The following is a 26,947-nucleotide window of genomic DNA, read 5'->3' on the forward strand; positions in this document are numbered from 1 at the left end:
ATTACTGCTGCTGATTATTAATATAATATGTATTGTTTTTGTTTTAGGTGAGCCACAACAAACACTGCAACAAGACAATAGCTGTCACCATATGTGCACTAACATGAAAATCATTTCTAACTGTTCAATGTGCAGCACAACTCTTACATTACAAGGCAGATGCCACAGAATTACACTGTTGCACTGGTGCATTAACTGGGACAGTGTCTATAGCACAAAACATCACACCACCACCTGCCTTCTTACTTTCAAATTATTCTAGTACCTATTATGTTAAAGGGCTACCATCCTTTCAAGCAGTTTGCAGAGCAAATTGGTGAGTAATTGGTTCATAGCTGTCTATAGACATGGGTTTCTTGCCTGGTTTAAGGATCAGAACGATGATACTATCTTGTCACTGTGAAGGAAACACTCCTTCTAGCCAAATATGGTTGAAGACCCTGAGTAGATGGAGTCTCTGTGTAACATTCAAATGTTGGCTCACCTGATTGTGAATTTAATTGGGGCCTGGCGCCAAACTGTGTGATGAGTATTAAAGGACAGAGAGATGTCTCCAACTTATCTTTTGTTTGTTCAAATGGTAGCCAAGTAAGAAGAGGACACCGATGCAGTCTCAAAGTGCAGTGCATGATATTCTGCAGAAATCACTGCATTGGAACAAATACCGCCATGAAGGAAAAGACCCAGAACAGTTATTGGTCTTTGGTGGCCCAGAAGACAATGAAGCTTGGCCCACACCTGGGATGAAAAGGTATACATTCCCTAACAGAAAACATAACACTTCCAGTATTCCCTTTTACTACATTTAATTAAATAGTGAACCTTTGTGAGAAGCCATTTAAAAGTGACGAGGGCAGTCTGTGAACGATGCCACTCAAAACATTGCAGGGCCCTTCGAGGATCCTGAAAAGCTGTTGCTATGTCTTTGGTCAACTAGCGGGTGGCAGAGAGGGATTGTAGAAAGGGGTATAGCAGTTCCAACTGTGAAGTTATAGCTCTAGGAGAATACATACATATTTTTTTCTTCTTTTTTTATTCATGATTTTTCACAATAAATGCTGATACATTGAAATATTACAAAAACATTCATGGTTCAATGTTCTGTAGATATCATTGTTGTAAGAGAGCCTGTTTTCGACTATCAAGACAAAACAATCGAGTGGTAGGGTGGTGACTTGGAGAATGCTGATTGCTGATGTGCAGCATCGCTGCTGTGTTAGTTTTCATGTGTGCAGACATGGATAATACATTTATATCAATAAGTGTATTGTACTGTGTCAACTGCAGAAAGACAATGATTAATGCTGAGTAAACTGTGAACTATGCACTCTTCTTTATGTGTGGGTAAACCAGGACAGTTTTCACATGTGTAATAGACATAAATAATTGATTCACTAGTGAAACAATGTGTATGCACAATATCAGCCTTGAGTGTTTTGAGAACTGTGATTTGATGTGATTAAGCCTTGGACTGTGTCATATCAGTCACTGAATTGAAACAGTTTCACAGGGGGGGCAACGAGAAAAAAAGTGTACTGGATGAATATTCTAGATAAATACGTCAGTTCTACATTTCAAATTTTCACACTTTTGAGCTGCAATCCCATGGCATCAAGCTCATGACGGCAGCCGCAACAGTACAGGAGCCTTATTAGATGTTCATGGTTAATGTTGTTACCAGGCCCATTAGGGTATATATGGGGCATGAACAGCATCAGATGTTTAGTGATCATTGTGAAGGACACACATATTTACTCATTTGAGACAGCATTATCAGCACCCGACAGAGTTTGAAAGGGGCCTGATTGTGGGTCTCCATTTGTAGATCTGGTTGAATTGTGCAGTATCCACATTTATGGGGCATTCGGATGTGATCTGGAGACATTATTTTCAATGTAGAAACATGAAATACCAGCATCACATGTCAACTTCACCACACTGTCTCAGAATCCTGCAATGAGGTGAGGGACAGCCAATGGAGTATGTTTGAAAAAGATTTAACTGCGAACAGGTTCTCAGTTTCAAAAGTAATGTAAGAGAATGGTAACTATTTTCTCTTTAAAATAAAATGTTCGTGCAGTCGTAATATTGTAATTTTTCAATCTACAATACAATGTCATTGTAATGGTACCAACATGTAGATTATGTTTTTGCTCCCCATCCTTTCCTACAACTTTTCTGCTACTGACAAAAATAATAGTGACATGTGCTCTCAGTCATTCAGTACCTTTAAATACACTGCCTGACAAAAAAGGGAATCACCTAAACAGGAGGAGAAATCAAAATGAAACTTCATGGATTGAGAAGATCTGTGATGTTATTGCAATGATTACAAAATTGAGTCACATTTACAAGTAACTTGGCTGTATGAACCGAAAAAATATCAGCATCACAATACATCCACTATGGTCTGGACACACACATTGATTTATTGAGAAGGGGTCATAAAACCATTGTATACTCTGCTGAGGCAAGCTAGCTCACAACTGTTGTAATCGGTACTCAATATCATACACAATGGCACTGCAACATAGTTGATATCCAAGCTGGTCCCACAAATTTTCTATTGGGGACAGATCTCATGATCTTGTTAGCCATAGGAGTAAGCCTAATTCAACATCATGTAGACAGTTCATAAAGATGTGCCATGTAGAGAAGAAGCATTGTCCTGTTGAAAAATTGAGCCACAATATTGAATTATGAGAGGTAACATGCGAGGACACAGGATTTTTGTGACATACTGTTGTGCTGTCAGAGTTCCCTCAATCATGGCTCCCCACACCATGACACTGGGAGTAACACCACTGTGCCTCTCCTAAACATTCGAAGAATGAGATGGAGAACTCTCCAGGTTGCCATCATACTCGTCAACAATGGTCACCTGGAGCGGTATGGAACCACAATTCCACACTGAACATAATTGATGACATTTATCAGCTGTCTGTGCTTCCCAGTCATGACACCACTCCAAATGCAGCCTTTTGTGTTCCTGTGTTAAAGGTATCCTACACGTAGGATAGAAATTCACTAGTCCAGCTGCTGCTAGTATTCGACCAATGGTGTCAGAATGTTGCACGAGTCCATTACTTCTCCTCAGATGGCAAATGCTCACCTGAAGGTGGTTGTGATGTGCTTGTACAATGCACTAATTCTCCCTTGTGGCGGTCAGTGGTGGTCGAGCGGAACCTTGACAATGAGTACTCCGTCCCTCAGGTACCCATGTAATCTAACATCAAGCCACTGTCACATCCAAATGGCCCCACAAATCTGGATATTACAAGACTCGACTAGCCAGGCAAATAGAAAGCCAGAAGGAGGTCCATCCAAACACTGTCATGTGCTGATAATGCTGTCTCACACAAGTACATTGCATCTCCAAGTCCTTCACAGTGATCACTCAACATCTGGCACTGTTCACGCTGTTTACATACCTTAAAAGGCCTCATAACAGCACCAAACATATACAACTTTCATCACTTTAGTGTCCAATCTACCTATCACAGAGAACTGCAATTCGAATTAATTATGTACCTGCCAATGGTGCATACATGTACTAAGTTACATTGATGTCCGACCATGTCTTCTGGGAGCTTCACTCTTTTTGTCATGCAGTGCATATTTTGCATACTCATTTCTCATGCAGTAAACAAATATTTTCCAGAAATTAACAGTTTTCCAACCCACCATTATACACCAGGCACACAAAACTATCTTCACAATACTTCGTTCTGACTGGCCAATAACTGCTGCCTGTGTGGTATTAGAATTTTACAGCTTTGTATTATTACACAAGTTGGAACCATCAGTGTATTTCAAGTAACTGAGAGCATTTCTGAAAGCATGCATACTTATTATTCAACATCTTTTGCACTATGTATTTGTAGCAATTATATTTTACGCTAGGAAATAAAGTTTAATTTTCTTGATTCTGGATTTTTTATGTCTGATTAATTATATGAGTCTGTTTTATAGCTTTCGAGTTACAAAGTAAATTTAATTTGATTCTTTTTACTCATAATCCCACACGTAGAATTCATCACCGTTAACTAAAGGACTATAGTTTATTCATTCCAACACAACAAGATTAGGTCACCAATTTATTACACACTCATTTGTTGTTGTTGTTGTGGTCTTCAGTCCTGACACTGGTTTGATGCAGCTCTCCATGGTACTCCACCCTGTGCAAGCTTCTTCATCTCCCGGTACCTATTGCAACCTACATCCTTCTGAATCTGCTTAGTGTATTCATCTCTTGGTCTCCCTCTATGATTTTTACCTCCACGCTGCCCTCCAATAATAAATTGGTGATCCCTTAATGCCTCAGAATATGTCCTACCAACCGATCCCTTCTTCTAGTCAAGTTGTGCCACGAATTTCTATTCTCCCCAATTCTATTCAATACCTCCTCATTAGTTACGTGGTCTACCCATCTGATCTTCAGCATTCTTCTGTAGCACCACATTTCGAAAGCTACTATTTTCTTCTTGTCCAAACTATTTATTGTCCATGTTTCACTTCCACACATGGCTACACTCCTACAGATACTTTCAGAAATGACTTCCTGACACTTAAATCTACACTCGATGTTAACAAATTTCTCTTTTTCAGAAACACTTTCCTTGCCATTGCCAGGCTACATTTTATATCCTCTCTACTTTGACCATCATCAGTTATTTTGCTCCCCAAATAGCAAAACTCTTCTTCTACTTTAAGTGTCTTGTTTCCTAACCTGATTCCCTCAGCATCACCCGACTTAATTCGACTACAATCCATTATCCTCGTTTTGCTTTTGTTGATGTTCATCTCACATCCTCCTTTCAAAACACTGTCCATTCTGTTCAACTGCTCTTCCAGGTCCTTTGCAGTATCTGACACAATTACAATGTCATCGGCGAACCTCAAAGTTTTTATGCCTTCTCCATGGATTTTAATACCTACTCCAAATTTTTATTTTGTTTCCTTTACTGCTTGCTCAGTATACAGACTGAATAACATTGGGATAAGCTACAACCCTGTCTCACTCCCTTCCCATGCACTGCTTCCCTTTCATACCCCTCGACTCTTATGACTGCCATTTGGTTTCTGCACAATTTGTAAATAGCCTTTCGGTCCCTGTATTTTACCCCTGCCACCTTCAGAATTTGAAAGAGAGTATTTCAGTCAACATTGTTAAAAGCTTTCTCTAAGTCTACAAATGCTAGAAATGTAGGTTTGCCTTTCCTTAATCTATCTTCTAAGATAAGTCGTAGGTTCAGTATTGCCTCACATGTTCCAACATTTCTACAGAATCCCAACTGATCTTCCCCGATGTTGGCTTCTACCAGTATTTCCATTCGTCTGTAAGGAAATCGGGTTAGTGTTTTGCAGCTGTGACTTGTTAAACTAATAGTTTAGTAATTTTCACATCTGTCAACACCTGCTTTCTTTAGGATTGGAATTGTTATATTCTTCTTGAAGTCTGAGGGTATTTCACCTGTCTCGTACATCTTGCTCACCAGATGGTAGAGTTTTGTCAGGACTGGCTCTCCCAAGGCCGTCAGTAGTTCTAATGGAATGTTGTCTACTCACGGGGCCTTGTTTCGGCTTAGGTCTTCCAGTGCTCTTTCAAACTCTTCACACAATATCATATCTCCCATTTCATCTTCATCTACATCCTCTTCCATTTCCATAATGTTGTCCTCAAGTACATCACCCTTGTATAGACCCTCTATATACTCCTTCCACCTTTCTGCTTCCACTTCGTTGCTTAGAACTGGGTTTACCTTATTTAAATTTCGGTCAACCATTCCCATTGTGTTATACGGCAGGATGGATGTTCGCATCAGACACATCCAACAACCTCATCAATGCAATCTGACAAGAGGGTATGAATGTGACAGTAGAGGTATACAACTGCCAATTGGCACATCTAAGAGCCGAACATGGTAATTCGCTCTTTGGGCAGTGACAAGGGAGTTACATGATCACCAAAAAGTGGTCATGTCACAAAGATCGTCATGTAGCAACCACTGTAGCAGAGGCACGAGACTAGGGGACGAGATCTTATGATCAACAGCCAAAAAGGCACCATGGGTGGCATTAAAGTGAATAGGAGTACCGTCACTGAGGAGACACAGATCAAAATCAAAATGAAGCTGATCAATTAGAATGCTCCAACCAGATGACATAGTATTTACCCACACTGGGTGCTGTGAATTGAAATCCAAGCAGGAAAAAAGTGGGAGAGAGTTGCTGGATTAAGGTATTCATCTCAAGGTATGGAAGTGCCTTGCCTGTGTGTAAATAAATGTTCCAAACGATGGTCACTGGGGTCATTCACACATGGAATAAGTAACAAACAAGGGTCCTCTCAGAAGATCAGTAAGTAGCAACAGAGCAAATATGAGTAAATCGAACATTTTAATTTGCAGTATCTGTCACTGGCATGTAATGATTAACTGAATCTGAGCCTGTCCTTGCACCACTGGGTAATCGTCATTGGCACAACTGTGTTAAGACTTACAGAAATTTTGCAACAAACAAAAAGTATCTTTTTTTATTAAATTTATAAATTAGAAATCAAAATAATATCAGTCAATAAGAACACTTAACCAGAAGGATGTCTGCACAATATCCTTTCAAGATACTATCCATACCAGAAATTTTCTGTACTATTGTATTATTTAGATTTCTTCCAGTGTTGACTTACAATACACGCAATCAAATCTATTTCCTTTACATATTTTGTAAGAGAACAGAGGCTTATGACATCCTGCATACACTAACACAATTGTGACGGCACACAAGCTGATAATTTTACACAGCTTTCTAAGTGTCTTCCTTGGCTGTAATAGCAACTCCTATTTATTCACTCAGTGCAATTTTTTCCATTTATTTTTCACACCTTTTCATGCTATGTTTTACTACATTAATAGTTCAGCTTCAATATACTATCCACTGTAAAATGCAGTATGATGTAAAATACTTACCAAAAGTCAAAAATAGTCTTAATGTGGTGACACCTACCTGCAGCATATACTCATACAATATTTTTCCCATTCCCATACGTTGCTTTGACTCATGGATGTAAAAGTCTAATATACAAAGAGGCTCCACTTCTTTATGAGCTCCAGATGCATCAAACACAAACAGTTTCTTCCGTCCCACTTTAAGCAGGCCAATAACTGTACCTTTCCCACTGAAACATTGTGTGTAAAAATAACATTCATTAAAATATATTTTTGAAGAAAAAACAAAATAAATCTTATCAATGAAATATTAAGTATACAATACAGAATAAGGCAGTCTGTTTATTAGCAACTGGCATAGAAGCAACTATAACATGAACGTAAATGCAGAAGCGGAACTGTTCAGGTTTTATAAGTGGTAGTGCCTTCACTGATATAAAAAGAGGAAGCACAAAATGTGAAACTGTGATTAATTACAATGTATGTACTATGTTGCTGTTGTGGTCTTCAGTCCAGAGACTGGTTTGATGCAGCTCTCCATGCTACTGTATCCTGTGCGAGCTTCTTCATCTCCAAGTAACTACCGCAGCCTACATCCTTCTGAATCTGTTTAGTGTATTAATGCCTTGATCTCCCTCTACGATTTTTACCCTCCGCACTTTCCTCCAATACTAAATTGATGATCCCTTGATGCCTCAGAACATGTCCTACCAACCGATCCCTTCTTCTAGTCAAGTTGTGCCACAAATTCCTCTTCTCCCCAATTCTATTCAGTACCTCCTCATTAGTTACGTGATCTACCCATCTAAATTCAGCATTCTCCTGTAGCACCACATTTCAAAACCTTCTATTCTTTTCTCATCTCAACTAATTACCGTCCATGTTTCACTTTCAAACATGGCTACACTTCATACAAATACTGTCAGAAACAACTTCCTGACATTTAAATCTATATTTGATGTTAACAAATTTCTCTTCTCCAGAAAAGTTTTCCTTGCCTTTGCCAGCCTACATTTTTTATCTTCTCTACTTCAACCATCATCAGTTCTTTTGCTCCCGAAATAGCAAAACTCTTCTACTACTGTAAGTGTCTCATTCCTAATCTAATTCCCACAGCATCACCTGATTTAATTTGACTATGTTCCATTACCCTCGTTTTGCTTCTACTAATGTTCATCTTATATCCTCCTTTCAAGACACTGTCCATTCTGTTCAACTGCTCTTCCAGATGTTTTGCTGTCTTTGGCCAAATAACAATGTCGTCGGCAAAACCTCTAAGTTTTTATTTCTTCTCATTGGATTTTAGTTCCTACTTTGAATTTTTCTTTTGTTTCCTTTAGTGCTTGCTCAATATAAAGATTGAGTAACATCGGAGATAAGCTACAACCCTGTCTCACTCACTTCCTCACCGCTGCTTCCCTTTCATGGCCCTTGACTCATAACTGCCATCTGGTTTCTTGCACAAAATATAAATAGCATTATGTTCCCTGTATTTGATGTCTGCCATCTTTGGAATTTGAAAGAGTATTCCAGCCAACAATGTCAAAAGCTTTCTTATTCCAGCCAACATTGTCAAAAGCTTTCTCTAACTCCACAAATGCTACAAATGTAGGTTTGCCTTTCCTTAATCTACATTCTAAGATAAGTTGTAGAGTCAGTAATGTCTCAGGTGTTCCAACATTTCTACAGAATCCCAACTGATCTTCCCTGAGATCAGCTTCTACAGTTTTTCGATTTGTCTGCAAAGAATCCATGTTAGTATTTTGCAGCCGTGACTGATTAAACTGATAGTTTGGTAATTTTCCACCTGTCAACACTTGCTTTTTTTGGGATTGGAATTATTATATTCTTCTTGAAGTCTGAGGGTATTTCGCCTGTCTCATACATCTTGCTCACCGGATGGTAAAGTTTTGTCAGGGCTGGTTCTCCCAATGCCATAAGTAGTTCTAATGGCATGTTGTCTACTCCCAGGGCCTTGTTTCGACTTAGGTCTTTCACTGCTCTGTCAAGTTCTTCACACAGTAGTATATCTCCCATTTCATTTTCTCTTGCGTCCTCTTCCATTTCCATAATATTGCCCTGAAGTACAATGGTCTTGTATAGACCCTCTATATACTCCTTCCACCTTTCTGCCTCCCCTTCTTCGCTTAGAACTGGGTTTCCATCTGCGCTCTTAATATTCATACAAGTTGTTCCCTTTTCTCCAAAGGTCTCTCTAATTTTCCTGCAGGCAGTTTCTATCTTACTCCTAGTGATATATGCCTCTACATCCTTACATTTGTCCTCTAGCCATCCCTGCTTAGCCATTTTGCACTTGCTGTCGATCTCATTTTTGAGACGTTTGTATTCCTTTTTGCCTGCTTCATTTACTGCATTTTTTTTATATTTTCTTCTTTCATCAATTAAATTCAAAATCTCTTCTGTTACCCAAGGATTTCTACTAGCCCTTGTCCTTTTACATACTTGATCCACTGCTGCCTTCACCATTTCATCTCTCAAAGCTACCAACTCTTCTTCTACTGCATTTCTTTCCCCCATTCTTGTAAATCATTCCCTAGTGCTCTCTGAAACACTTCACAACCTCTGGTTCTTTCTGTTTATCCAAATGCCATCTCCTTAAACTCCCAACTTCATGCAGTTTCTTCAGTTTTAATCTACAGTTCATAACCAGCATATTGTAGTCAAAGTCCACATCTGCCCCTGGAAATGTCTTACAATTTAAAACCTGGTTCCTAAATCTCTGTCTTACCATTACATAAACTATCTGAAGCCTTCCATTGTCTCCAGGCCTCTTCCACGTACACAACCTTCTTTCATGATTCTTAAACCAAGTTTTAGCCTTGATTAAGTTATGCTCTGTGCAAAATTCTACCAGGCAGCTTCCTCTTTCATTCCTTACCCCCATTCCATATTCACCTACTACTTTTCCTTTTCCTACTATCGAATTCCAGTCCTCCACAACAATTAAATTTTCATCTCGCTTCACCATCTGAATAATTTCTGTTATCTCATCATACATTTCTTCTATCTCTTCATCATCTGCAGAGCTAGTTGGCATATAAACTTGTACTACTGATATTAACAGACTCTTCCGTCGGTTCTTGGTAGAACAACATTATAATAATAAATGAAAAGCACCAGTTTGCTTTTGTTCTACGACGTATTTTTGCGGCAGAACAAGAAGTTATCTATGATTAGAAAGGTGAGTGAACCTCTAACCTCAAACTGTAAACAAATTTTTTTGCAACATGTAATTAACTTATCGAACTTGGTTCTGTCCCCGAAGGAACAAAAGTGCTTGAAAAAGGTTTTAAATATGCTCCTTCCCACCCTCCATCAGAAAAACAACTGGATGTTATGAAAGCTGATATTGAATATGCCTTAACGAAAGACACCACTGCAAAATATATAGTTGCCAATGCACTAAAGAACAAAACCAAATTTGTGTGCAACATCCCACACTCTATTGACTTTCACACCCTCAAGTTCTTAAAACAGAAATTACAACACCAAGGTATCGTTGCCACAAAATCTGATAAAGGCAACAGTATTGTGCTTTTGAACAAATGTGATTATGTGGATAAAGTTAGTGATTTTCTGAATACCACAGGCTTCCAAGTCCTTCCTAAAGACCCTACCAAATTGTTCAAAGAGGATGTTAAATATGCACTCATTTCATGCAAAAGCATATTCTCTGAATTTGAAGTAAAACTGTTAACTAATATGAACCCAGTGCCTCCTAGAAAGTACGGGCTTCCTAAACTGCATAAACAAGATGTTCCTATTTGTCCAGTTATATCATCATTCACTGCTCCATCTTACAAACTAGCCAGTAAACTTGATGTCCTAATTAAGAGCAGGACTAAATTCAAACCAAAGCATGGTATTTCAAACTCTGTGGACCTAGTAAACAAGTTAAAAGGTATATCTGTCTCACACAGTGATAAATTAGTATCCTTTGATGTCAGCAGTTTGTTTTCTAACATACCAGTAGTAGAATGTCTTGACATTCTGACAGAGCTGTTGCACAAGTCTAATATCAATCCTGTGGAATTGAATGACTTGAGACTGGCCACACAGACCTGCATTGCACAGAACTATTTTCAGTTCCAAGGCACTCTTTATAAATAATTAGATGGCTTAGCTATGGGTTCCCCTCTTAGTCCACTGTTGGCTGAAATATTTATGGACCATTTTTAACAAAATTTTCTAAAAACAGAACCTTTGAGTGCAAACATCAAATACTGGTTTAGATATGTAGATGATGTCCTGTGTATGTGGACTGGAACTACAGGACAACTCAACACATTCTTGAAAAACCTAAACAGTCAACATAAAAATATCCAGTTCACTATGGAAATTGGCAACAAATCCATAAACTTCTTAGATCTCACCACTGACATCAGTACACACACACATTGTTTCAAAATTTACAGAAAAACAACAACTACAGACACAGTAATACCTTCTTGCTCACAACACCCCATAACTCACAAACATACAGCTTTCCACTCAATGGTACACCGTCTCATATCCATCCCCATGTCCAGAGATGGTTTTAAAGCAGAGTTAGATACAATAAAATTTATTGCCTCATCCAATGGCTACAATCCAGTTCGTATTGACCACATCTTGCACAGGAAACAAAAACGGAAAATTATACCCCTCCTCTATGCCCCACCTGCTTCCCCATCCACTGTCTGCAAGAAATGGTGTACTCTACCATTTCTAGGTCAGGTATCATAGACTGTGGCCAAAGCACTGAAATCCTGCAAGTATAGGGTTTCCTACTATGTCAGGAACACTACAGCCCAGTGTGTTTTTAATAGCAAAGACAAGATCCAGTTATTAGCCAACAGTGGGGTATACAAAATCACCTGTTCTGATTGTGACAAATTTTACATTGGTCAGTCAGGCAGAGACATATCAACTAGGCTGGCTGAACATGAATGCAGCTGGAGGTTGCAGAATTCAGACTCTGCATTTTAATGAACATCTTGCTCACAGTCCAGATCTCATCCTAAATGACCAGACACAACTCAACACTTCCCCTCCCCTAAACTTCATAAACGAGGATAATGGAATGTAGTCAAATTAAGTCGGGTGATGCTGAGGGAATTAGATTAGGAAATGAGACATTTAAAGTAGTAAAGGAGTTTTGCTATTTAGGGAGTAAAATAACCGATGATGGTCGAAGTAGAGAGGATATAAAATGTAGACTGGCAATGGCAAGGAAAGCGTTTCTCAAGAAGAGGAATTTGTTAACATCGAGTATAGATTTAAGTGTCAGGAAGTCGTTTCTGAAAGTATTTGTATGGAGTGTAGCCATGTATGGAAGTGAAACATGGACGATAACTAGTTTGGACAAGAAGAGAATAGAAGCTTTCGAAATGTGGTGCTACAGAAGAATGCTGAAGATAAGGTGGGTAGATCACGTAACTAATGAGGAGGTATTGAATAGGATTGGGGAGAAGAGAAGTTTGTGGCACAACTTGACTAGAAGAAGGGATCGGTTGGTAGGACATGTTTTGAGGCATCAAGGGATCACAAATTTAGCATTGGAGGGCAGTGTGGAGGGTAAAAATCGTAGAGGGAGACCAAGAGATGAATACACTAAGCAGATTCAGAAGGACGTAGGTTGCAGTCGATACTGGGAGATGAAGAAGCTTGCACAGGATAGAGTAGCATGGAGAGCTGCATCAAACCAGTCTCAGGACTGAAGACCACAACAACAACAACAAACTTCATATAATCATCTTTGTTGTTCATTACTTCCCACACTCTCTCTTCCTACATATTCCCATTTTCCTGTAGTCATTATGTTGTTTTATTTGTTGCAGTTGTCTTTGTATTCCACATATGCTGTAGTTTCAATAGTTAAGGGTTTGCTTTTAACTTGTACTTGTATTACATGTTTAAATTCCCTTGTAGTTTTCTCATCAAATACTGTTCATATTTCACTTTGCTCATTTATTTAATGTAAACTGGTATACAGCCACTGCTTTGATTATAATATTAATGTTAAAATGCAGTACCACCACACTCTCAAACTGTAGGTTCCCTCAAACACCTCAATTTTCCTGCATTTACTAATTTCTGTTTATCTTATTGATATTGCTTAAGTTCCTCGTGTATTCTGTATTTACATTGACAACTGTCTCTTCTTTTTTAATTGATTGTGTATCACTCTCCATGTTTCACACCTCTTGATGCAGCCTTGTCTAGTACTAATTTTATCTTATTTTATTAGTTTTGTTTATTAATAGAAACTGTTATGTAGACATGCTATTCCTATTTTGTGCTAAAGGTTTTCCTGTCAACTCCATTGTTATTTATGTACTGTTCAGTTTTCACTATTTCATTGCAAAGATGTTACTCACTGTATGTTTCTACTTCACTCTAGATGTGTTACTTCTCTTCCAATGTTGTCTGCTAACATTTAACTTCTTTGGTGATAATACTCAGTAAATGTCTGAAGATGGCCCTGTAAGCCGAAAACTGGTTAGCAATAAAAGTAATATTGTAGAACAAAAGCAAACTGGTGCTTTTCATTTATTATTGTACCACTGATGTACAAACGGGCCTCATGTCTATCTTTGCAACAATAATGTGTTCACTATGCTGTTCGTAGTAGCTTACCTGCACTCCTATTTTTTTTATTCATTATTAAACCTACCTGTATTACTGCTACTTGATTTTGTATTTATAACCCTGTAGTCATCTGACCAGAAGTCTTGTTCCTCCTGCTACCAAACTTCACTAATTCCCACAATATATCGCTTTAACCTATCCATTTCCCTTTTTAAATTTTTTAGCCTACCTGTCCAATTAAGGGATCTGACATTCTATGCTCCAGTCCACAGAACATCAGTTTTCTTTCTCCTGGTAACAACTTCCTCCAGAGTAGTCCCCACCCGGAGATCCGAATGGGGGACTATTTAACCTCCGTAATATTCTACCCAAAAATTATGGCTGTATTTTGCCCTTGCTTTCAGCTATGCTATATACAAGGAAAAACCACTGACATCATCACATTAAGAGTGCTACACAAGACACTGCACTCATGGTTTTTTCATTTGTGATTCTGTTGACCCATTACAGTTAGTTCTGATTCAGTAGTTGGTAAAAAACACAAGGTGCGGTCAAAAAATGCAGTGAATTACTTTTTTTTAGTAATAACTGCTGACACTACAACCATTTGATGTAATCTGTCCAACATCCTGATCCGTTGGGACTGGCAGCATCAAGATGGAACACATTCTGACTTGTCAGAGTTCAGAGATGCAAGAGTGAAGTTGTGCCTGTCATGCATCAAGAACTTTGAATATCATATGAACATTTAAGTTTTGTTCCAAGTTTGGAAAAGAAAGAAAAAAATGCTAAATAAACTTGTGAAATGTTGAACGTGGTGTATGGCAATAATGCTATAACTCTGAAGGCTGTTTACAAGTAGTACAAGATATTTGAAAACAAAAATGAGTCACTAGAAGACTAACAATGTTGTGAATGTCATTAACCACAAAAACAGCAAAAACAAAAGGAAACTTACAAAACGTGGCAAAAATTGTTCATTCAAACAAGCGAATAACAATTCAAGAACTTACTGAAGAACTGAACATCTCGTATGAATCTGTGCGAAGAATTTTAAACAAATATTTGCAGATGAGATGAGTGAGTGCAAAGGTTTGTTTCCAGACTTTCCAGTAATGAACACAAGTTAAATGGTGTGTCAGTTTACATGGAGTTGACGCATTATCTTCATCCAGATCCTGATTTCATGTCTAAAACTGTAAGTGTAGATGAAACCTGGGTCAATAGGTATGACCCTGATCATTCCAACAGGAACAATTGTAAAAGCCAAAATGGAACAATTGCTTCTTTCTTCATAATGACACCAGGCTGTGCCTCACCTTCCATTTGATTCCTGAGTTTTTGGTTGCAACAAGTGCTCCTGACTGTCCACATCCACTTTACTCACCTGATTTAGTACCAAGCAACTTCTGGCTCTTCCCAAAAATTAAAACCATGTTTACAGGAAAACTTTAAAAACCATTCCCAACACGGTGGGTACCACGGCAGAGTAGATTAATGCCCTTCCAAAAGAAGCTTTCCAGTCATGGATTCAACGTTGGGATATATGCATTGCTTGCCAAGGGCAGTACTTTCAAGGAGATTAAATCAAATTCCAAGTAATCTAATTACATTGTTTCTAATAAAAATATTCACTGCCTTTTTTTAATCACACCTCATATGCACTGAGGGTTGGGAACAAATAGTCAACTATTAATCGTTTTACTGCTGTGGGCATCTACACACGTCCTGCTATGTTGTTTGCTAGGTGCTGTGGTCTGTGTAAGTGTGCCACTTTGGTTTTCCTACACTGCTATGAATGTCTGTACAGCATAATCTGTATCACTTCAGACATGTTTGTTATCTTCATAGTCTCTGATGTTATTGAATTTAGCACATGTTAAAATTCAGGAGTACATGTGAAACACATTTTTTTGTTTTCTCCAAAAAAATTCCTGTCCCAAGATACAGGCCTCCAAAGATGACACTGCGAACACCATGTTGAAGATGAAAATTTCGGAATTTTTTTTTAAATGCTGTCACTCTGTAACAGTTCTAGATATTTTGTTACAGTTTTTTTTTATTTGAAAGATAATTGCTTTATGATTACAATGGTATCCTCCACTTGGACATACCTTTCAAAATTCTTTCACTGTCACCTATTGAATCTTTTTTTATAATTTACAGAATTTTTTTTTAAATGCCAATACAGGAAAGTTAGAATTTTTCTTTTGATTAGTACCATGTAGTACCATATTCTCTGTAAAGGAGAGCTTCCACTTTGGACAGGTTTCATTTTTTAAAAATCTTTTTTTTTTTAATTTTTAAGGGTAATGTATGTTTCCACTGAAGTTGTTTCTTACTAATTTCTTTGTTCCAATGTTTTTTTCTATTGTCTTTGCTGCAGTTATTTCTTTTCACTTTCATTGTTGTGGATATTTCTTACTCTTTGTTGTGTTTTCTTGTCAGTTTCTTTGTCGTGCTTCGTCATTGCAGGTTACTATATTTTAGATGTTCAGTGCTAATACGTTTACTGAAGAGGCTTCTAAGAAATCTGAGACCATCCAGTGCGTTCTGTGTTTTCGTGAGTAATTTGCCTGTTGACAGAGCCGCAGTGTGTTTTGTGAAAGGGACTGTTTGAAATGTCTTTTGACTGGGGCCACAGGAGAGTGAAGTGTGCTCACTATTTCCATTTAAAAAAAAAAAAGAGAGAGAGAGAGAGAGAGAGAGAGAGAGAGAGAGAGAACACCTTTGTTCAGGTTGGGAATAAGTGTTCTCCTTTGAAGACTCGGTATCAAAGTGAAGATGTTTCCGGTGACGACTTTTTATGTTCTAAATGTTTTGACATGACAACAACTATGATAGTATCTGAACAAAGGTGAAGCCTCCCATGATGCAGATGATACAGATTTTGCATCAATAGAGGGAGAATTAAATACCCTGAATCAGTCAACTATAGAGGTAGATGTCAGTCCTGTTAAGAAACCGTGGTCAGTGGAACTGAGTCATAAGCTCTATGCATCAAGAAAGTGCCGAGAAATTATTAAAGCTATGCATGAATACACTACAGCAAAACTGACCATTCTCTTCAAAATACACATTCCATCTTCAGAAAAAAATGAGCCACAGCACTCTTTGCACCTCTTGTCAGGAATTTTTCACAAATGTCAATTCAGCTGTTGAATATTGTGCATCCTACAGTGGAAAGGTGCAAGTTTTAACTATTATCCCAGAGACATTTTCAAAGAAAACAAATTTAAAAGGAGTCTTTGGAAGACCAGATGCTTTAATGGTCATCCTGCAGAAGCAGCTGAAGTTCAAATAGCGCAGTCATTTCATCTGGAAGATAAATGAGACTGTTCTCGCCAGACTGCCAACAAAAAAAGACACTATAACTGTAACAGTTGAAGGTCAAAAAGTTGTGAAAGTGAAGAGGTACATGACTCGCAGTATTACAGAAACTTTTGCAATTTATAAGAGTAACTATACAATTTCACATATTGGAAGATCAAAATTTTATGCACTACAACCTAAGTGGGTAGTTCCATACCCACCTCAAGATGTCTGTCTATGTGTGTACTGTGCAAATTTTGAACTTTGTGTGGTAACTTGTAAGAACTTACTGGAGCACGTGACGTGACATATGACAAGTTGTTTGGGCATGTCATTAGTAGTCTGTGGTGTAAAGCGAGAGACTTGTTTATTTCAAGAATGCAGTGACTGCCCTGGAAAGGGAGGACTGACTGTATAGACACTTGGCCCGCAATACGTAGCAGATGACTCTGCAGAAATTACATATGTGAGATGGGAAGAAAATAAAAAAGACCACTGCCTGTGGCAGTTTCATTGATGAACTTGGTAAAAGGTCAGTGAAAGCAGTAACACACCAGCATCTGAATAAATTGCAATAACACATTGCAGAAGTGAAAGGGTGTGTACAGGCTGAAAAACTATGTTTGGTGCTTCACTGTGATTTTGCTGAGAACTGGACTGTAATTCCCCCACAGGAAGTACAAAGGTATCACTGGAGTAATGACCAGGTTTCAATTTTTACAGGAGTGACATATTTTCTAAACAAGACCGCAAGTGTTGCAGTTACAAGTGATGACGCAGGACATGACTCGGCACATGCTTTGCTAACAATGCACAAAATTCTACAACTGCAAACAGAGGCAGAGAACATCTTTATTATTTCTGATGGTGCTCCTGGTCATTTTAAAAATTGTTACCAGCTGTTCAAACTGAGTAAGTCACTTGTGCCAACTGACTGGGTATACAGTGCTACTGGTCACGGAAAGGGGCCTTGTGATGGTGTAGGAGGCCTGCTGAAGTACCATGCTACAAAACAATCTTTCCAGGCCAAATGCAGCTGTGATTCAGAATGCAGATGATTTTACGGGAGTCATGAAATCTTACACATCCACAGCCCTCATTCTTTTGTCCAAATAGAAAATCGAAGAATTCCATGAGCAGAAAAAAGAAGAATGGTCCAAACTAACTACTCCTGTGAAAGGAATTCACAAGACACATTTTCGGATTCAAAGTGATGGGCGAACTCCTACAGCACGCTCTTTAAAGAGCGAGAAAAAAGAAATTTCATTTATTCGGCCAACAGCTAAAAAACAGCAGGATAATATTCAGATCACAACATGAGGAGGGGGATGTTTGTGGCGTGTGTGTATGACTGTGTCTTGTGGATTGCAGAGTTTATAGATATCTGTTATTAGTTAAACAAAATAGTAATGAACTTTAGCTACCACATGGACCAGCTGCTAGACATAGTTTTCCAGAAGGACAGCAACAACCCCGCCAGTGCTCACTTCCTGTTCACAATGTTTTGAAGATTGTGAGTGCTCCAGCTCCTATTGGTTCAACAGGAAGGCATCACTCTATATCAAAGGAAGATACTGAAGTGGTGGAACACGTTTTTAGTTCATTGACTGGATAACTGCAGTACAAAACAGAGTGCGCAGAAGTTGTATAAATTGCAACCTTTAAGTCTTTGGACCTGTCACATACTTTTTGGAACCATTTAAAACACTTGAAAAATGAGTCTCTTCCTCATCTTTCAAAACTAAAATTATGTTAAACATAACTTGGTTTTGATTTTTATGAGCCTGTTATATGATAATGTGGTAATAAAACAGGATTCATGTATGGCAAAAATTTAAATTTTTTACAAAACATGTTCAACCAAAAAGTGGAAGCTCTCCTATTCAGTGAATGTAGAACTATTGGTACTAATCAACAGAAAAAAATTGAAATTTTATGGATTGGCATTTTTCAAAAAAAAATTTGTTTTTCCATAAATTATAAAGAGTTCAGAACGCTATATTAAGAGAACTTTGACAGATAAGTCCAAATGGAGGATTTTTTGTAATCATATAGCAATTAAATAAAAAAACCAACAAAATATCTAGAAATGTTCCAGAGATACAGCATTTTAACATTTTTTCCCAAATTTGCATCTTTAAAATGGTATATGCAGTGTCATCTTTGGAGGGCTGTATCTTGGAGCAGAAATTAATTTGGAAAAAAAAAAAAAATGTTCCTTAGTTAGTCCTTCAGTTTGACGTATGCTAAATTCAATAACATTCAAGACTATCAAGGTAAGACTTTTTCCTGGCCTGGATGAAATGACACGGACTGTGCCGTACGTGTCCTGGTCTACTAATCTCTCACTGCTATGGACGGGTTACTCCCATATATCAGTGAATTAAAAAAGTTTCAAGTGTTTACCACACAACATACATGTTTCATAGCATACTATCATTTGCAAAAAATCTAGTTTTGGTATTTTGAATTGTTTATGAGACATGACAATTGTTATGTCAACATCATATGTGGTGTGCAAGGACAAGAATGGGTGTGTCATGCATGACCATCCTTCTGAAATAAAACACAATAACTAGATAATGAAAGTATCATTCCGTTGTCAGTTTTAAATAAAACTTCAATATCTTATCCATGTTTCATGCAGTGCAATTTATCAGCTGAAATCAATCATATGCTAAGTTTACACAATGTGTTTTTCCCTCTGCAAAATCTTTAAAAGTTCACACAATGTTTTACTTAATTTGATGCAACGCTCTAACTATGGCATATAACAGAAAGAAATTCAATCCTTTATCAAGCAAAGATATCTGACTAAGATATGCAAAAATCAAATTTTTTCACCTAATATCTTTTTTAAAAATCTGATGATAAATATTTCATATCAGCCAAAACGTCATCCCTCAGCACAGGCACAGGCATATGGGGTGCAGTACAGTCATAATGAAAGACACCTCAACACGGAATGCTGAGAGCACATCTGTAGCAGCAGAAGGGCAAGATTGATACACCTGCAAGAATACGTTCAAGTGATACCAGTGTATTGCAGGTTGAAGTAAATATTGCAGTTTTTTTTCCAATCTTGCATTGACTCTCCTCAAATAGTTCTGCACTTCTGTGACACCCACGTGTTTCCACTCTTCAGGTAATTCCCCAGGTTCCGGTTGGTTTGGGGGATGAAAGGGACCAGACTGCTACGGTCATCGGTCCCTTTTTCCAAAGACAAAGAACATCCACAGAGAATAAAAACGAGGAACAGAATAGACACAGACGATACAGAACAAAAGAAACGGAGACAAGGACAAGACAAAACGAACTAAAACCACACAGAGTGTGACAGTGGTTGGCCGACCATAGAAATAAAAAAAGGAAAAGCCAACCACTTAGAAACACATTAAAAGATCAGTGTAAAATCATAGGCCAAAGGCCAGAATCAAAAGAAAAAATAAAATAAAACAGAAACACTCAGAGGAAAGAATAAAAACTCCCTGCCCGAATAAAACGTAAAACTAAGGCAGCCATAACAGGGTCATCGGATAAAACGGCAGGGAGCGTATCAGGCAGCGCAAATGTCTGCCTGACCACAGCTAAAAGGGGGCAGGCCAACAGAATGTGGGCCACCGTCAAAGCCGCCCCGCAGCGACATACAGGAGGGTCCTCCTGGCGCAGTAAATAACTGTGTGTTAGCCGGGAGTGGCCAATGCGGAGCCGACAAAGGACGACTGAGTCCCTGCGGTTGGCTCGCATGGAGGACCGCCACACAGTCGTCGTCTCCTTAATGGCACGGAGTTTATTGGGTGTAATCCGATCGCGCCATTCAGCGTCCCAAAGCGCAAAAACTTTTCGGCGGAGGACTGCCCGCAAATCAGCCTCTGGGAGGCCAACATCCAGAGATGGTTTATTCGTGGCCTCTTTCGCCAGGCGGTCAACATGTTCATTGCCCGGGATACCGACATGACCGGGGGTCCACACAAAGACCACAGAGCGGCCGCAACGCGCAAGAGTATGCAGGGACTCATGGATAGCCATCACCAGACGAGAACGAGGAAAACACTGGTCGAGAGCTCGTAAACCGCTCAGGGAATCGCTACAGATAACGAAGGACTCACCTGAGCAGGAGCGGATATACTCTAGGGCTCTAAAGATGGCGACTAGCTCAGCAGTGTAAACGCTGCAGCCAGCCGCCAAGGACCGTTGTTCGGAATGGTCCCCTAGAGTTAGCGCATACCCGACACGACCAGCAACCATCGAACCGTCGGTGTAAACAATTCCAGAGCCCTGATACGTGGCCAGGATGGAATAAAAGCGGCGGCGGAAGGCCTCTGGAGGGACCGAGTCCTTCGAGCCCTGTGCCAAGTCGAGCCGAAGGCAAGGGCGAGGAACACACCACGGGGGTGTACGCAGAGGTGCCCGGAAAGGAGGTGGAACAGGGAAAAACCCAAGCCCACAGAGAAGCTCCTTGACGCGTACGGCGATCGGACAACCCGACCGGGGCCGACGGTCTGGCAGATGGACGACTGACTGCGGGAACAGGACACGATAATTTGGATGCCCGGGCAAGCTTAGAACATGGGCAGCATAAGCGGCCAGCAAACGTTGGCGCCGGAACCGCAGTGGGGGTACACCTGCCTCCACTAGCACACTGTCCACAGGGCTGGTGCGGAAAGCACCAGTGGCAAGGCGTATCCCGCTGTGGAGAATTGGGTCCAGCACCCGTAACGCAGATGGGGATGCTGAGCCATAAGCCAGGCTCCCATAATCCAGACGGGACTGGATTAACGCCTGGTAGAGCCGCAACAGGGTAGAGCGGTCGGCGCCCCAGCGGGTGTGGCTCAAGCATCTCACAGCGTTGAGATGCCGCCAACACGTCTGTTTAAGCTGCCGGATATGAGGCAGCCAAGTCAACCGGGCATCGAAAACCACCCCCAAAAACCTGTGGGTCTCCACCACAGCAAGGAGTTCGTCAGCAAGATAAAGCCGCGGCTCAGGATGGACTGTTCGGCGCCGGCAGAAATGCATAACGCGGGTCTTGGCTGCCGAAAACTGAAACCCATGCGCTACAGCCCAAGACTGCGCCTTATGGATAGCTCCCTGTAGCTGACGTTCAACAGCTGCAATGCCAGTAGAGCTGTAATAAAGGCAGAAGTCGTCAGCATACAGGGAAGCAGAGACAGAAGTTCCCACGGCCGCAGCGAGCCCGTTAATGGCTATTAAAAACAGGCAGACACTTAAAACAGAACCCTGTGGCACACCGTTCTCCTGGACGTGGGTGGAACTATAGGAGGCTGCGACTTGCACGCGGAAGGTACGATACGACAGGAAATTGCGGATAAAGATCGGCAGAGGGCCCCGAAGACCCCATCCATGAAGCGTAGAAAGGATGTGATGACGCCATGTCGTATCGTACGCCTTCCGCATGTCGAAAAAGACAGCGACCAGGTGCTGACGGCGGGCAAAGGCAGTACGGATGGCCGACTCCAGGCTCACCAGATTGTCGGCGGCGGAGCGGCCTTTCCGGAACCCACCCTGAGACGGAGCCAGAAGGCCCCGAGACTCCAGTACCCAATTTAAGCGCCGGCTCACCATCCGTTCGAGAAGCTTACAAAGAACGTTGGTGAGGCTAATGGGGCGGTAGCTGTCCACCTCCAGAGGGTTCTTTCCAGGTTTCAAAATGGGGATGACAATACTTTCCCGCCATTGCGATGGAAACTCACCCTCGACCCAGAGACGGTTGTAAAGGTCGAGGAGGCGTCGCTTGCAGTCCACTGAAAGGTGTTTCAGCATCTGACAGTGGATGCGATCTGGCCCGGGAGCGGTATCAGGGCAAGCGGCAAGGGCACTCTGAAATTCCCACTCACTGAATGGAGCGTTGTAGAGTTCAGAAGCGTTGGTGCGAAAAGAAAGGCTCCGACGTTCCATCCGCTCTTTAATGGAGCGGAAGGCCTGGGGGTAATTCGCAGAAGCGGAACTCATAGCAAAATGCTCTGCTAAGCGGTTTGCAATGACGTCGGAGTCAGTACAAACTGCTCCATTCAGTGAGAACGCAGGGACGCTGGCAGGGGTCCGATAGCCGAAGACCCGTCGAATCTTGGCCCAGACCTGCGATGGAGTGACATGGAGTCCAATGGTGGACACATACCGCTCCCAGCACTCCTTCTTGCCTTGGCGGATAAGGAGGCGGGCCCGCGCACGCAGCCGTTTGAAGGCGATAAGGTGGTCCATGGAGGGATGTCGCTTGTGACGCTGGAGTGCCCGCCGGCGATCCTTAATCGCTTCAGCGATCTCAGGCGACCACCAAGGCACAGCCCTCCGCCGAGGGGACCCAGAAGAACGGGGAATGGCAGACTCGGCGGCAGTGACGATGCCGGCGGTGACCGATGTAACCACCACATCAATGGCATCAGTTGAGAGAGGCTCAATAGCGGCAGTGGAGGAGAACAAGTCCCAGTCAGCCTTATTCATAGCCCATCTGCTAGGGCGCCCAGAAGAGTGACGCTGTGGTAGTGACAGAAAAATCGGAAAGTGGTCACTACCACACAGGTCGTCATGCACACGCCAGTGGACAGATGGTAAGAGGCTAGGGCTACAGATTGAAAGGTCAATGGCGGAGTAGGTGCCATGCGCCACACTGAAGTGTGTGGAGGCACCATCATTCAAAATCGAGAGATCGAGCTGCGACAATAAATGCTCAACGGTGGCGCCTCGACCTGTTGCCACTGACCCACCCCACAGAGGGTTATGGGCGTTAAAGTCGCCCAGTAATAAGAAAGGTGGTGGCAATTGGGCTATCAGCGCAGCCAGGACATGCTGCGCGACATCACCATCCGGTGGAAGGTAAAGACTGCAGACGGTAACAGCCTGTGGCGTCCACACCCGAACAGCGACAGCCTCTAAAGCTGTTTGGAGAGGGACAGACTCGCTGTGAAGTGAGTTAAGGACATAGATGCAGACGCCACCAGACACCCTTTCATAAGCTGCTCGGGTCTTATAATAACCCCGATAGCCACGGAGGGCGGGGGTGCGCATTGCTGGAAACCAAGTTTCCTGCAGAGCAATGCAGAGGAAAGGGTGAAGGCTGATAAGTTGGCGGAGCTCAGCTAGATGGTGGAAGAAACCGCTGCAGTTCCACTGGAGGATGGTTTTATCCATGGCTGAGAAAGGCGTGCCGGGACTGGGACGGCAGATTACGCCGCTGGGTCACCTGCTGCCTCCGATTGAGCACCCGTGCTAGTGCTATTGCTATTCACGGCGTCTGAGGGACCGGCGAGATCGAGGTCCTCAGCGGACGCCAGAATCTCCACCGCGTCCTCAGACGCAGAGCTAGAAGGTTGCGATGGGGTGGCTACCACCGCGCGTTCCTTGGGCTTAGAGCTGCTCTTCTTTGATTTCTCACGCTGCTCCTTGGGTTTAACTGGCTGGGAGGGCTTCACCGATTCAGTCTCCGGGACTGAGGAGGATCGGGAAGCCCTTCGACCTGCAGATTGTGGACACTTACGCCACTGTCTATCGTCAGCCTTCCCGCCGGTGGAAACCTGGGAAGGGAGGGACCCAAGGGACCCCTTGCGAGCGTGAGAAGCCGAAGAAGTTGGACACTTCTCCGGCGTAGAAGCGGGGACCGACGTCCCCGATGGGGGGGATGGTGTTGCTCCTGAGGTAGGTGGCACAGGAGCAATCGGGTGGGTAGAGCCCCCCACTGGCAAGGGGGCAGGAGGAGTTGTACCACTCGTCGATCCGGCCGAAAGGCGCGAAACTGATGGGGCTAGCACAGGTGTTGTAACAGCGGCGTAGGAAGTTGTCATTCTCACTGGATGTAATCGGTCGTATTTCCGTTTGGCCTCAGTATAAGTCAGTTGGTCCAGGGTCTTATATTCCATGATTTTGCGCTCTTTCTGGAATATTCTGCAGTCTGGCGAGCAAGGTGAATGGTGCTCCCCGCAGTTGACGCAGATGGGAGGCGGGGCACATGGAGTATCGGGATGAGATGGGCGTCCGCAATCTCGACATGTGAGGCTGGAAGTGCAGCGGGAAGACATATGGCCGAACTTCCAGCACTTGAAGCACCGCATCGGGGGAGGGATATAGGGCTTGACGTCACATCGGTAGACCATCACCTTGACCTTTTCCGGTAACGTATCACCCTCGAAGGCCAAGATGAAGGCACCGGTAGCAACCTGATTGTCCCTCGGACCCCGATGAACGCGCCGGACGAAATGAACACCTCTACGTTCTAAGTTGGCGCGCAGCTCGTCATCAGACTGCAAAAGGAGGTCCCTATGGAAAATAACACCCTGGACCATATTTAAACTCTTATGTGGAGTAATAGTAACGTTAACATCCCCCAACTTGTCACAAGCAAGTAACCTGCGTGACTGGGCGGAGGATGCCGTTTGTATCAGTACTGAGCCAGAGCGCATTTTAGACAAGCCCTCCACCTCCCCAAACTTGTCCTCTAAATGCTCGACGAAGAACTGAGGCTTTGTGGAGAGAAAAGACTCCCCATCAGCTCTCGTGCAAACTAAGAATCGGGGCGAATAACTGTTACCTCCATCCTGGGACTTACACTCTTCCCACGGCGTGGCCAGGGAGGGGAACGTTTTCGGATCGTACTTCTGAGCATTAAATTGAGCCCGAGAACGCTTAGAGACTGCTGGCGGCTGGCCGCCAGCGAGAGATGATGTACCACGCTTCATTGCGGGTCATCCGCCCTGATGCCACCTACTCCGACCAAGGGCCCTCCCCACGGGCGCCACCCAGCCACAGCAAAGGCCACCTGGCAGGATGGCCGTTGCCGGGAGTCCTGATACCCCAGGAGGATAGGCATCTACTCCTTGGCATACGTGGGGAGTTAACGGCGCAGGCATCAGTAGAGCGATCCCTGTGTTGTCAGGGGGCTACAACCAAGAGGGTACATGGCGGCCCCACCACAACGGACTGGCTACCGTGCTGGATCTTAGGTGCAAAACTGTCCAAGGTCGTCGCCGCAGTTAAAAGAAACACTGCAGAGGGCAGCGTGGTAATCGCACCCAGGGACGTATCCCCGCCCTAAAGATCGAAAACGAGCGGGACACCATGGCAACGATGTGAAAGCCGGCTAAAGGTCTAATTGCACGACGGATACAATGCACCACGTAAGGTGCCCTTCCCCAATTGGCTCGCTCTTCGGAATAATTTAGAAAGATGGAGGTCAAACCCGAGAGGGGACCATCACATAAGGCCAAAACATGTGAGACTCCTTTTAGTCGCCTCTTACGACAGGCAGGAATACCGCGGGCCTATTCTAACCCCCGAACCCGCAGGGGGTCCCCAGGTTCCATCTCCATTATACTGGACCGAGTAATAATGCCTTTACAGAAGTTAAGGGTGTCATGTATCTCCGCCACAACAGAGGTGGTCACTGAGGCCTTGCATTTCAGAAACTTAAAATACTTGGTGTGATGTGACAGTTTGAAAAAGAACTGTTCCATTAAGAAGTCATGGAATGCTCTTTAAAGACCCAGCAATACCCTGTAAGATGTGACTGTAGAAAGGGAGACCTTCTGAAAGGTTTCCACTGCTCTCTTGATTACAATGAAAGTATTATGGCAGACTAGTCCCTGTTACTACATTCTGAGACTTTGTATTGGGCGGACTGACCAACCGACCTGTCTTTGTCAGATGGATGTAGGTACTACCTGAGAGTACACCCACCCCATCATGAGCAATGTGAATTGAGGTCGCTCCACTGGGATCTCATGAGATGCTTAGGAAACTTATTTCAACCCAAGCAGAACCCATGTGTTTGAGCAAAAGCAAACCTTACACAACTGGCGGCAGTGTGTGTGTGTGTGTGTGTGTGTGTGTGGGGGGGGGGGGGGGGGGGGGGGGTGCCCATAAGGTTGCCTGCTAGAGACTATTTTCCTTAACAGTTATTCACCCCATCAGCATGGAGCTTACCTTGAGGTTAAGGGTTGAGAGGTGTGTACCTTCCTTGCAACCCAAGCATTGAAACCAAGGCCTCCATTATCTGAAACGCAACATTCCACTGCCATGCCTAATTACCGTCTCTGATATATTGTAGGAGTTTATGGTAGAAGAGGTCTGGTGGCACTGTCCACTCC

The 26,947-nt window shown here is 42.3% G+C and overlaps 1 protein-coding gene across 3 annotated transcripts in view; it reads right to left on the bottom strand.

Annotated features, from left to right (window-relative positions):
* The window catches only part of LOC126187400 (alpha-tubulin N-acetyltransferase 1-like), a 108,198-nt gene that overhangs the window by 70,331 nt on the left and 10,920 nt on the right, over window positions 1-26,947 (bottom strand). For all 3 annotated transcript variants that reach the window (XM_049928459.1, XM_049928458.1, XM_049928460.1), the window contains one exon: window positions 7,006-7,177. In XM_049928459.1, coding sequence (XP_049784416.1) covers window positions 7,006-7,177 — 172 coding nt within the window. The remainder of the gene's footprint in view (window positions 1-7,005; window positions 7,178-26,947) is intronic.

This window comes from Schistocerca cancellata, chromosome 5 (genome assembly GCF_023864275.1).
Source record: "Schistocerca cancellata isolate TAMUIC-IGC-003103 chromosome 5, iqSchCanc2.1, whole genome shotgun sequence".
NCBI classification, from domain to species: Eukaryota; Metazoa; Arthropoda; class Insecta; order Orthoptera; family Acrididae; genus Schistocerca; species Schistocerca cancellata.